The sequence below is a fragment of the Dermochelys coriacea genome, chromosome 10 (genome assembly GCF_009764565.3).
Source record: "Dermochelys coriacea isolate rDerCor1 chromosome 10, rDerCor1.pri.v4, whole genome shotgun sequence".
Lineage (NCBI taxonomy): Eukaryota > Metazoa > Chordata > Testudines > Dermochelyidae > Dermochelys > Dermochelys coriacea.
Window position 1 is genome coordinate 540,547 of NC_050077.1, and position 13,590 is coordinate 554,136.

The following is a 13,590-nucleotide window of genomic DNA, read 5'->3' on the forward strand; positions in this document are numbered from 1 at the left end:
AGTGCTATCACGCTTGTCTCGAGGAAGCTCGTGAAGCGTAGTCAGCTGCTGTGGGCTAAGCACACGGGGATGTGATGCGTTCATGGGACAGCTGGTTATTATCCCACCATCCCAGTAAAAATCGAGATTCACAGGAACACTACTGAGGTAGCAGCAGGTGTAGTCCCTAAACTCCCATAGCCAGTGCTCATAGGGAGGGACTTCCCAGGGTTTGGAGACTTACTCCCAGTAGGGAAATTGGAGAAAGGGGGAAGCCCTGAATGTAGTGAGGCATCCACAGTAGACTGTCAACCCCAACCTTCTCTGAAATATCCCCAGATTTGTTCTCCACTCTCAGACAGCGTAGAAAGACAAAAAGGGAAAGAAGGGCAGCTAAGGCCTTGGGTACCCGAATACTGGCCCAAAGCCAGAGGGTCGCTCTCATAGGTAGGCGGACCCGAGTAGCTGAAAAGAAGTGCGGAGGTACTGTGAGTCCTGCCCAGAGTGTCAGCTGCACAGTCCCCGTCCCCACTTGAGGGCACCTTTAGTACCCCTTCCCATCGTAGAGGTCCCCTTTGAGTGAATAGCCATGGATCTAGTGGGACCCCTGGAGAAGACAGCCCGGGGCCACCAATATATACTTGTCGTTCTGGATTATGCTTCTTGCTACCCAGAAGCAATCCCCCTGCGGAACACGGCCTCTAAAACGATAGCTAAAGAGTTGGTGGGGATCTTTGCCCAAGTGGGGCTACCAAAGGAGATATTAACAGACCAAGGTACCCCATTTATGTCAAAGCTAATGAAGGACCTCTGTACGCTGCTCCATATACATAGACTGATGTTCTCAGGGTATCATCCACAGGCCGATGGGCTGGTAGAAAGGTTTAACCGAACCCTCAAGGCAATGATAAGGAAAGTGGTAAGTCGAGACGGGAAGGATTGGGACACCCTACTACCCTACCTTATGTTGGCAATCCGGGAGGTACCTCAGGCCTCAACTGGGTTTTCCCCCTTTGAATTATTATATGGATGCCGCCCCCGTGGCATACTAGATATTGCAAAAGAAATTTGGGAAGAGGAACCCAATGAGGGGAGAAATATAATTGACCACGTGTTGCAGATGCGAGAACGGAGAGCCCGGGTCACCCCTATTGTACGGGAACATTTGGAAAAGGCGCAGGAGGCCCAGCGAACCCATTACAATCGCTGAGCAAAAGTCCGACAGTCCCAGCCAGGGGATCAGGTGACAGTGTTGGTACCTGCGGCGGAAAGCAAGCTTCTGGCCCAATGGCAGGGGCCCTATGAGGTGGTTGAACCCGTGGGGGAAGTAATCTACAAGGTGCGGCAGCCAGGACACCGGAAACAAGAACAAATTTATCACATTAACCTCTTAAAGCCTTGGCACCACCGAGAGGCGTGTGTAGTGGCCCAAGAGACCCCGACCCAGGGAATTAACCTGCAGGAGCAGATCAGGATATCCACTGATCTGACACCAAACCAGAAGAAGGAGGTAACTGAGATGATCAACCGATACCAGGGTGTGTTTTCAACCAAACCAGGCCGGACCACCGAAGCATAGCACCACGTTATCACAGACCTTGGGGCAAAGGTAACTTTAAGGCCCTATCAGGTCCCAGCGGCAAAAAGGGTGGAGATCAAGGCAGAGGTAAAAAGGATTTTGGAGCTGGGAGTCATCAGAGAGTCCTACAGTCAGTGGTCAAGCCTGATTGTGCTGGTGCCCAAACCTGATGGCACCACTAGGTTTTGTAATGACTTTTGCCAGCTGAATGAGAGATCCAAATTCGATGCATACCCCATATCGATGAGTTAGTTGAACGCCTGGGCAATGCCCGATTTTTGACCACCCTTGATTTAACAAAGGGATACTGGCAGATTCCCCTTGCCAAAGATGCAAAAGGAAAGACGGCATTCTTTCTACACCAGAGGGTCTGTTTCAATATACTGTTCTTCCTTTTGGACTGCATGGGGCACCTGCCACCTTCCAGCATCTTATGGACAAGCTCCTATGGCCCTATACCAGTTATGTAGCGGCATACCTGGATGATGTGATTATTCACACCCCTGACTGGGAAACCCACTTAGGAAGGGTGGAAGTGGTTCTGGACATGCTAAGACAGGCTGGCCTCACAGCCAGCCCAGCCAAGTGTGCTGTAGGGCTAGCCGAGGCTAAATACCTTGGCTACATTGTAGGAAGGGGCATGGTCAAGCCCCAACTAAACAAACTAGAGTCTATCCAAAATTGGCCCCGGCCGAATCGGAAAAAGCAAGTCCGGGCATTCCTGGGTGTGGTATGATGTTCTATTTGATGTTCAAAAGGAAATGTCTTAGCTTAAAGAAAGACTAATGTAAATTACACTAAAGTATTTTATCTAACTGGATATGGCGGCTAGGGCTCAGAAGGAATTACCCACAAGCAGCAGTGTTACTACAGCCCAACATTTCTTAAGTGCTAGAAATTTTGTGGTTTTTTTTTTTTTTGTGTTGAGATCTACAGTATAATTAAAGAAATTATATATGAGAAAGAGGAGTTTCAGACCATCAGCTTCAGGAGCATTTTTGCAGTACTTCATCTTGTGCTTTTTTTAATATGCGGTTTTCTAGGAAAAAGCCCCAGCAGCTGCTTCGGTGTGGAACCCAGTGTGTTAATTGTACTAAAATCTTGTCTGGAAAGCTCAGCTAAAGTTTTGTAGGATTTTTCTTTATCTGTGGTGGAATTTGCAAATAGCTATCTGTTTGTTTGAAGAGAACATTGTGCTACAATGATGATGTCTGTCTTTATAGTGCCCAAAAGTGTGCTAGGCCCCTCACAAGTACAAATAAAAATATATAGTCCCTTCCCTGAAAAACTAGCTATCTAAATGTAGACATGACGCAAGGAAGGGTGTCAGAACAGTAGGGACAGGCTGAGGAAGAACAGGGTTTTCAGCAATGAGATTATGCACTAACTCAGGGCTTATCTATAAGGGGAAATAGCCAAGAATCCGCAGTACCTATTCTGCCCAAGTCCCCCTGTGGACATTCTTTATTCTGCGTTAGAGTGCCTTTGTGTGGTTCTGCATAATCCACTTTGACTCAGTTCTCATAGATGTTGGGGAAGGAGGGCTCTGAAAGAGGAGGATTGTTCTTTCCCCCCCACCCTCATTCTCCCCCAACTCATGCTGGCATCCATCACTGGTTGAGGGAGCCTCCTTCCTGCCATTCCGAGCAGCTTGCATATCAGTGATATGCTACTTTATAGGGACCATTTTATTTTCAAAGCAAACTTTTTTTTATCTAATGACAGGTTTCATAGTAGCAGCCGTGTTAGTCTGTATTCGCAAAAAGAAAAGGAGGACTTCTGGCACCTTAGAGACTAACAAATTTATTAGAGCATAAGCTTTCATGAGCTACAGGTCACTTCATCCGATGAAGTGAGCTGTAGCTCACAAAAGCTTATGCTCTAATAAATTTGTTAGTCTCTAAGGTGCCAGAAGTACTCCTTTTTTTTTTTTTTTTTTTTTTAATCTAGAGATTCCTGGAGTTTAAGACCAGACAGATCATTGTGATGATCTATTTTGGTGTCTACGTACCACAGACTACCCAGTGATTCTTGCTTTGAACTGATGATTTGTGGTTGAACTAGAGAATTTTATAGAAAGACATTTATCTACTTTTGATTTAAAGTTCTAAATCACAGAGAATTTACCAGATCCCTTGGGAAGCTGTTCCAATTGTTAATTACCCACACTTAAAAAAATGTGTCTTAGTTCCACTTTTAATGATGATTGAGTAGATGCATGTTCCCTCCTAATCAATACTGAACCATCAGTATAGCAAAGTAGTACTTTGGGTGGCATTTTTAGGTTCATTGTAAGCCCAAAGTCTTGGTCACTTGTGATCAGTAAGATGGCATGGCACTTTTATAAGTGTGTTAACTCTGTTATTCTGGCCTGATTCCAACCTGAGTAATTCTGTTTTGCCTCCCTAAATTCCTCCTGCAGTTGGATACCTTCTTCTTTTTCTAAACTGTTGTGTGGTGTTGCTCTGCCCTTTACAAGCAACAATGTTTTGGATGAAATCTGCACTGCAGATCTGTGTATAATGTGTTTGGGGGAACTGTATACATGTAGGATAACAACATTTATTACGAATAATGAAAAATAGGATACACATCCTAAGGATTAACAGCTAATGGTGAAGTCTGGTCAGAAGTCAAACACAGTTTAGATTGTAAGCTCTTTGAGGCAAGGACTATCTCTTAGGCACTGTACAAACACTCAATATCACCATGGGGGTGGAGTACGGGGTATGGGACCTGTTCTTGGTTGGTCCCTAGGCACCACCATGATGAACATGATACATTTAAAAAATAAAACAAAATCAAAGCCAAATACCCAGTCCTCCTCAAAAATTTCAACCAACCAGACAAAAACACAGACTTGTTCTGGTCTCTTTGCATGTGTGAATGCTGAACCTGAAAAACGCAGGAAAGCTAATAAAAAAGATGTTCTCAAATATAACCCTGTGAATCAGTCAATATGGTAAATGCAGTTGCAACCTGTGAAATTTTAAGTCGTCTTAATGTGAAGTGCACCTAACAATAATAAGATTCCGTCAGACTTGCAAGCAGCTTTCATTTTTCTTGTAGGTGTTTTGGTTTTTTTACATGTAGTAATTACATGATTTGGCAAGATTTCCAAGTGTGATGGGGCGCTTTTCATAGAAGTGTTTTTTTTTTTTTAAAGTTTTCATTTGAGGAATAATTAGATGAAATAGAGAAGTTAAGCATTTCTCGGTGAAACTCACCTTTAGTTAGTCTGCTGTGAAATCAAAACTGAGCAGCATGGATTTAAAATCCAAAGTAATCTTAGTCTCATTTTGATTTTTGTTTAATCCTAAACCCTAAAAATTATGAATATTGAAGGTTATGGTATAGGTGTCATTTTTCTTAGTATGGTTGTACTCTGAAAAGTGAATATTACATCGTTTCTCAATAACTTTTGCATTAAATCCATTCTAAGTCAAAGTGGAAAGATACAATGGGCTATTTTTACATTGTCACTTTTCAGAGTAGAACTTCACTTTTCTCTCCTTTGTAACTGACAACTGCACAGCTGGAGATTAAGTACACAAATAATGTAATATACCATATGCTTAGATGTCAAGTAAGATGTGTAAATAAAGGGCCTGTCTTATTTCTTAAAGTCCTTACTAACATTGTTTATAATCTTTTGTCCTAAATAAGGGATCCATAGGTTTGTATCTGCCCTTGTATGTATTCTGAAACTTACTAGGAAGCTATGGTTTCAGACCAATCCTATGTGGTAAAGACTCCTTGGTCTTTATTTCTGTCATTATTTTGCTATTACTTTCCTTGTCTAAAAGAGGAGATGAATATTCAGCCCAGTGTCTGAGTCAGAATGATCATTAACCAAAAGGCAAAGCAGCATTTGGTTTGCTTTGTATTCACAGTCCCTAGGAGAGGCACAGAGACCTCCGGTACAGATTCAGTCCCTTGTTCCAGAGGCGACCTCCAGCTTGTGTTCTGGCCAGGGGTCTGTTGATCTGGTTTATTATTAAGAGTTGTTCTCGGATTTAAAATAAAATCAGATTGTTACAATCTTCCATTTAGTTACTACTCTGCTGGCCTGCCAACTGCCTTTCAACTCAAATAATTCCTGCCAAAGCAAATGCTCCAATATGCTCCTATGCTTGTAGATAATGAGCTCTGCTTCTAATGCTGCCACGTTATTGTCCATGTGCATATCTACTGAGTGTTCAGGAGTGGGACTCATTTATTTACAGAACAGATAAAGAACACTAGTTGGTTCTATCATATGCTTCGTTTTCTACGCTATGAACAACTTCGCTTTATCCATTAGCCAGGTCTTGGAACAGCATTTTCCTCCCTTTCTCCTCAGCTGAAAGCACAATAAATAGCTACATTTCTGATATGGCATTAGTTGAAACGGTGTTCTACACCTTAAAGAGACAATTTATTATTGTTACAGAATAATTTTTGGTAAGCTGCAACTTTTTACCAAACTGGGATGTAGTTTAAAATATATAAAAAACCCAACTGGACTGGAAACTGGTTATAATTTGACATCTTGGAATAAAAGGGTGTCTTGGCTTAGATACACATCTTGAACCAACCTGGATTATGTGATGCCACGAGGCATCCTTTGATACCTCCAGAAGACTGCAGTTATCAGTATAAATAATGTATTTCCCAGAGCACCCATTATTTCTAGCTATTTTACAAAGAGAAAAGAGGGCATGATCCCTGCTCCAAGGATTTTACAATCTACAGACAGACAGAAGTTAGAGGAAAGTGTACAGCCTATAGAAGATGGTAAAAGTAGTGAGTAAATGGCCACATCTTGATAATATAAGATTAATCCTATCCAATTTTCCCCTCAGATCTGCCAGTGTAAGTCAGATAGTTTTCAATACAAAAATAATATATGATCAATTTCTGCCCATTCAGTTAGATTGCTTTCTATCCATAATGCACATTGCAATACAAGTCATGTAGCACAGAGGAAGGTTATGAGTTTTGCTACAGCTATTTCCAGTTTCTTTGACGCACATACAGATGTAATAAATTGTATATTAAATGGATTTTTGGAACAGGGAGCTGGAATAGTAGCTTGCTCCATCCACTCCATGCATCAGTCTGGTATTGCAGTGCTTCCAGGAATGGTGCACCTCCCATCTGGGAGAATATTCTGGTTAAAAGAAAGTGGGGGGAAAAAAAAATTGCTGCGTTACTGTCTTGTTTTTAATGTTAATACATTTCTCGTTTTTTTGGGGTTATTTGTATTTTGTTTTTAGTAGAGGCACTTGGGGGAGGGTAGGCTACTTTTCTTAATTTTACTGTTGTTTTATAGGCCATTTAAGTGGCTCTTTTATTAGTCTATTCTATGTAGGTGCTCCCACTGCTCTCATTAGTGTACCTTCCAAAAGTGTGTGGTTTGGATCAGTCTTTCATCTGTGTTCCCACAGGAGAGAATTTTTCCATCCCTTTCCCCTTGAGAAAATGCCCCTGTTTTAGCTTAGGGAGTAGGCTCTGTAAATGTTTCCCCCAAACTAGGAATAGTTTATAGGAGCATTAGAGGAGGAAGGTTTGAAATACTTTCCTCATGGATTGTATTTTCTAAATGGACAACCTACCCTAAATTCTCAATTGCTGAGGGGCAATCTTCACTTATTGTATATTTGCTTTCCACAACCAACTCTGTACTTTTCATGAGTGGTGTACCCGAATACTTTGGATGCTAATATCTAAACTGTATTCTTAAATTTATTCACCTAAATTTGGGTTATTGCTGATTATGTATTATATGTATCTTATGGACTACCCACAAATACAAAGTTTGTTTTTAAAATTTAAGCACTGTACACAGATGTACAGACTCTTTTTTTTCTTAACCTGTGTACTATATAATTTTTTAATATTAGCTTTAATAAAAAAATTTAAACAGTTTAAGTGTGGTACCTTTTATTTCTCCTACACCACCACCAATAGGTGTGCAAACTAATTTTACGGTTGTTAAAATTATCGAGCACAGCATTTGATTTCCCTCCATGGGAAGAGGATCTGCTAGTACAAGCAGACTTTCATCTAAAATTCAAATGGTGTAGTTATCGCCCAAAAGAATATTCCTCTAGTGACCACTCCTTCAGATCTCTCCTTAAGACTCACCTCTGCCATGATGCCACCTTACCATGGTCAGGCAAATTAATAATGCGCAAACATGCTTATTTTACTCTTACCTTGTTCTTCTTTGTTTGTCAATTTCATCCACTTTTGGAGTCCTGCCATAAACCTAGATTGTGAGCTCACTGGGGCAGGGACTGTCTTTGTATTACAGGTTTGTGCAGTACTTAGCACAATGGGTCTAGAGCCCGGCCTGAGGCCTCCAAGTGCTCCTGTAATACAGACTTGTCATTCAGAGGGTGGAATACACTAAAGAGTGTTCCAAACTAGAATTTTCACTCAATGTGCGGGGTGGACTAAACATTATTATAAACAAGAGTCACTGGGAAAGTGGATGGTGTTTTGAAAACAAAAACTCCAAATGAGCTTGATTTGAAAAGTGTAATACAGATAATATCTCTTATAACTGAGACAGTCTAATGCCCTTTTAGGGACCACTCTTAATACTTCTGAGATATCTTACAAGAAATAACTTTATTGGTTAAAAAAAGTTGTGAAATATTACTTAATGCTGCTTCTAAATAGTTAGGGTGAAATCCTAGTCCCACTGAAGTCAATGGGAGTTCTGGCAGAATCTTTGCTTGGAGCTTGTACTGTGCCTATGTGGGGACCAGAACTGGTTCACCTGCTTTCTTCCATGACCCAGTGATGTCTGTGATGTAATTTCTGCTGCAAAATTTCTTGCTTATAGGATGTGGCACCAAATCTACAATGGCATGTCTCTGAAGTCAGAATTTATTATCAATCCATGGTATGCAGGTAGCAAAGCTATTTCTACATTGTGAAAAACAGAGCAGGAAAAGAAACCAGGAAACCACAAAAACAGAATAGAGCACAGATATATTTAATTAATCACAAGATTTGATCCTATATGGTAACTTTTTATTCAATTTAAAAACTCCAAGTTGACCAGCTGGAATGGATAATGTTATGGATCCCAAAGAGCCAAGCAACAAACATAGGAGTCTGTGAGCACAGCTATTGAAGTCCCAAGGGCTGGACTCTTCTGAAATCTGGTGTTGCGTTTGTAATCAGCTGTGATATGAAAGGAGCACAGGACAAGTACGTGCCAGCTAAATTTAAAAGACATGTTCAAAACTCTGCCTGGGTGTCACAAGCTTTGTTGCCCAGGGCTGGGTTTCCAGTAGTGTGAGATTGGCTGTCTGACTAGCTAACCACCTTTTTTTTTTTTAAAAAAAATTTCCAGTTTACTATGCTCATGATAAGCTGGATGACTTCATCAATGTTGTTAACATCCATCTGCAGCCTTTCTTTATGCAGATCCGGAAAGGAATGTCTGAAGATGATGGGAGAACATATTACACATTGGTAAGTGTGTGAGATGCTGCCACCTTGTGGATTTAATTTCTAACTACTAGTAATGGTAACCAATGTCACATTTCAAAGATGCAGCAGCAGGGGAGAGTCATCTCTATACTTAACATAAAATTAATCTTCATGCATAATATATCAATGAAAAGTGCACATTCCTCCTAATACTTTTAGACTGGTAAGCTCATTCGGGCAGGGACTGTATTTTTGCCAGTGCATAACAAATACAGCTACTATTTCTCTCTGCTCCAAATGCCATCCTTGAGTTTGAGGTATCAATAGAAGTGCTGAAACAAAGGATTATAATAGCAATGTTATTCAGAGCAAATATACAGAATCTTATGAGGATGTGTCTGCCAGCAAGCTTCTCACACTAAGTGATGTTTTGTTTTGGCTGGGCTCCTTCAGTCTTATGCTGACAGCTGCTATAGAATCTACATGTAGAATAGGGAAGTGTGAGGATAAACTGTTAACATGATAGACAGGGAGGAAGAGAACATGGCAGCAAGGACTGTAGTCGTGTTTGATTTATTTATCATAAATATTAAGAGGTGGTGCTGCAATAAGTTTTTTTTAAAAAAGGAACCTTTTTCCCCCTCTATATGTAACTTCAGCTGGAAAGCTCTCAAACCTCCCCAACATGGGTTTTTTGCACCTGCTAATCAAAAATTCATCCAATAGAAAAGATTTGCTAGGAAATGATTTACAAATAATTTCCCTGGAATTTCTGGATAGAGCATTGTCTGGCGATTGCACAGGCCTGGGAATCATACTCTGTGCAACCTTGACCAATGCCTTTAACTCCTGGTTCCTGTTTTCCCATGTGTAAAATAGGGCTACTAATACATAATGGTAAAAGGTGCAAGAGCAATACAAAGTATTGTTGTTTTTCATAATCAAGTAGTGCTGCCTATTAACCATAGTAAATTACTATTTGCTATTAGGTTTCAGAGTAGCAGCCGTGTTAGTCTGTATTTGCAAAAAGAAAAGGAGTACTTGTGGCACCTTAGAGACTAACAAATTTATTAGAGCATAAGCTTTCGTGAGCTACAAAGTGAGCTGTAGCTCACGAAAGCTTATGCTCTAATAAATTTGTTAGTCTCTAAGGTGCCACAAGTACTCCTTTTCTATTTGCTATTAGGTATTTTCATGATTTTTTGAATGCTGTTCTATTGAATTCCTTTCATCTCAACTTACCTCAGAATCTAAACATTTATCTGAAGTATTGGTTTAGTATAAGTGAAAAATTCAGTCTCTTCTCAGTCTCCATTTGTGCACAATGTGGAGTGTTTGGTCAGGAGAGGTCCAGGACTGGAATACAGGGGGTCCTGCAAGGGCAGGATTGAGGTGTTTTTGTTAATAAAAGGTTTTATCTCAAGAAAGAATGCTCCCCTTCATGCTGTTGCAACAAATGACCTTTATGTTAATTTAAAATAATACATGCTTTGTTCTGGCTGGAAGTACAAAGGTAGTTTGAGTTCAATAATTGTTATTTTATAGGTGAATCTGGCAGAAACTGAAATAACTAAGATGGCATCTGACTATACAGAAAATGAGTTAGAATTGTTCAGAAAAACTGTAAGTACTGTATGTCAGCTCATTACTCGGCAAATCAGACGGTTGGGGGAATGGTCACCTCTTTAAAATAAACGGAATAGTCTGTGAAATCTGCTTGAAGAATAAGCTACCATATTGCTTTAGTTTATAATTGTTAGTTATAACACAAATCAATTGGAAAAAATAGAAGTGTGGCATAAATCTGTTCCCTCTTGGGGATACATTAGTGTTAAATTGAAATCAATAATGAGAGAGTGCTTCTCAGAGCAAGACTTGGCAGACCTGCTTTTAGTTTAATAATCATCTTTCTGCAGCAGCACTGTCCCAGAATTCCCAGCAATGACTGGATAATTCTGTCTGGGAATAGAAGGTTTCAGGACCCGTTTAATCTACAGTAGATTTTGACATTTAATAACCTAGTACTTGAATTTGAAGATTGCTATGAAGTGGATTGTATATTGTTGGTTTAGTCAATGAATCATATGCATTGATAGCAATTGACAATGCCACCTAACAAGACAGGCAGACAGCTCTTGAACAGTTTTCAAAGCTCCAGACTCCCCATATGCAATGTCCTGCTTCATGTGAACCAATGGTGTCATCGCTAGCATTTCCCATGATAAGAATTCAGTATCTTGCTTTTTGTTGGTTTCTTGTTATAATGTTGTTTGGCTCTGTTCATAAAGAGTATAGTGAATTTCTGTGACTGCTTGGAGACTGTATATGTTTTGGGCCTACCGGTGCTAGAAATACATCTGTTCTTTATGGACAGCAAGGGTGATGTGTTGCTTACCTGGAAGAAAATCCTCACTTGCTGCAATGTGAAGTTTGTCCAAAAGTCTCATCTACACTTGCAGCTTTCAGAAATATTCCCATTGTTGGTCTAAGACTGGTGCAGCTTCATTGATGACATCAACAGTGTAGACCAGTGTATTGGTTACCACCACTCTCATCTAGAGCTGCACTGATCAGAGACACACTGTGCTGAAAGTGCATGTGTCCTGTCTTCACTGGTGCTCCAAAATTTGTTGCCATCACAGATTTTGCACTGAAGCTAAACCAAAGATGATAGAATTTTTTAAACCTGGCAGTACCAATTCAGCCTAAGAATGTCAAGTACGTTTACTTGTGCACACGAATCCAGTTGGAACAGATGCCTTCCTGATGGATACAGATCTTTCATCAAGGAAGCATGGATCTTGGGCAAAGTCAAGACACAGATTCCTCCCTGGTGTGGAGAATGCATCATATATTCAGCATCATTGCAGTGTATTAAAGGGGCTTCAACATTGCTTCCTGCAAGCCTCCATCTTGCAGTTTGTTGTGGAATTATCTCCCCTGTGGCAGTTTAACACTGCCAACAGCCTCTTAATTGTTTAATTTCCTGAAATATTTGCATTATATGTTGCATTTTATAGTATATTTAAACTAGGTGCTGAAAAAAACCTCAACATTGCCATTAACCCAGAACTCTGGCTAGCCAATTGTGTTTTTTCTCATCAGATATTTTTCTTTCTGCAGATGGATCTGATCATCGTATCAGAAAATGGCTTTGCATCTTCCACAAGTATTTTAAACCTGGCTGACCAACTTAAAATAAAGAAAATGAAGAAAAAGGAAGCAGAGCAAGTGCTGCAAAATTTGGTGCAGGATAAGTGGCTCTCTGAAGTAATTGCTTTATCTTGTAGAGAGAGCGGGCATTTTAGTAGCTTTGACTGTTCTTTCATATTGCTTTGACAGCCAAAAGTGCAGCTCTGCTCTAAAGAGTGACTGTAAAAATGGTATTGGGTGAGCCAATTTTTATTGTCTCAATGATTCCATATAAAATGTGCTAAGTTTACAAGTCTTTGCATCTGGCTGTGCAGTAAGCTTGCCCTAGGAGTTGACTCAGAGCGAGCTCTTTTCTTCTCAGGTATCATCACTTAGTAGCAAAGCTTCTGCAAGCCAAACAATATGGTTACATTTAGGATCTCATGCAAGACAGTAAGGTTGCACAGGTGTAACTGAGCAACATGCTGAAACACTCCCATAGTTTCCATGCATGGGACACTCTGAACACTTGCACCTCTCCTTTAAATACTGAATTAGGGAATTGGTTGTGCCACTGCTGGTGTTAGCCCCACCAGAGAAGAACTGGAGTGATAGCCCCACCCCTTATGTTGGCAAGCAGAGATGACCATGTTCATAAGTGGTGCAGTTGCTGTGCTCACCCTCTGCTCTTGAAGGTGTTTCATCTTGAATCTCTACACCGTCCTCTGCCACAGGCTCTCTTGAGCTGGGGGAGACTTTCAAAAATGTAAAGGACAGGTAGGTGCCCAATTCCTACTGAAAGTCAGGAGGAAACTCCCCTTTGTGCCTTTGAAAATCTCTCCCTTTATTACATGTTAAGAAAGGGTGCCAGATTTTCTTCCATGATATTTCTCAATAATCTAGGTATTTTAGAGCTGTGCCAAAGAGAAGTCCAGTTGCAAAGGTATATGTTGTTACATGGAACCCTACATTTTGTTTAGAATAATCTTTTTAACCTCGGTGGTCTTTGGAGGATGGGTGAATGCTTGCAGGGACCTGTGGCTTCCATGATGTGCATATTTATTAAAGACAAGGGAGTTTTTTCCTGCTGTTTTATGCTAATTAGGTGCAGTGCTTTGAGTGGAATTTGAATATTGATGGGTCTCTGCTGGATGCTGAAAAGAAATGAACGTCAAGCTTTGCTTTTGCTAAAAGTTAGAGCGAGCTCAGAAAAAGGTCGAGTGAATTGTAAGAAACAATATTATAGTCTCACGGTTGATGTTGTTCCCTTAGCGAGATGGGGAGTACACCTTGCACACCCGCTGCATAATGGAGATGGAGCAATACATCCTCAGCAACTACCAAGACTTGGTGAGGAAATGTAACATCTGTCACAGCCTCGCCATTCAGGTAACACATTGGGCTGGGCTTCCTCAGTAGGTGTCTGCTGTTGAGAAACATTCCTGCATGATGGTAGCTAAAGCATGTGA

The 13,590-nt window shown here is 40.6% G+C and overlaps 1 protein-coding gene, 1 long non-coding RNA gene and 1 pseudogene across 4 annotated transcripts in view; all 3 read left to right on the plus strand.

Annotated features, from left to right (window-relative positions):
- Positions 1 to 13,590, plus strand: part of NSMCE1 (NSE1 homolog, SMC5-SMC6 complex component) — a 38,445-nt gene that overhangs the window by 23,159 nt on the left and 1,696 nt on the right. For 2 of the 3 annotated variants that reach the window (XM_043493713.1, XM_038420000.2), the window contains 4 exons: positions 8,910 to 9,031; positions 10,535 to 10,612; positions 12,113 to 12,259; positions 13,394 to 13,510. In XM_043493713.1, coding sequence (XP_043349648.1) covers positions 8,910 to 9,031; positions 10,535 to 10,612; positions 12,113 to 12,259; positions 13,394 to 13,510 — 464 coding nt within the window. The remainder of the gene's footprint in view (positions 1 to 8,909; positions 9,032 to 10,534; positions 10,613 to 12,112; positions 12,260 to 13,393; positions 13,511 to 13,590) is intronic. The other variant, XM_043493714.1, reaches the window with a different exon arrangement.
- LOC122456070 lies at positions 3,505 to 8,087 on the plus strand. Its single transcript, XR_006274710.1, has 2 exons — positions 3,505 to 4,915; positions 5,054 to 8,087. It is a non-coding gene; the product is annotated as an uncharacterized LOC122456070 (long non-coding RNA).
- LOC119863100 lies at positions 6,544 to 6,695 on the plus strand (annotated as a pseudogene).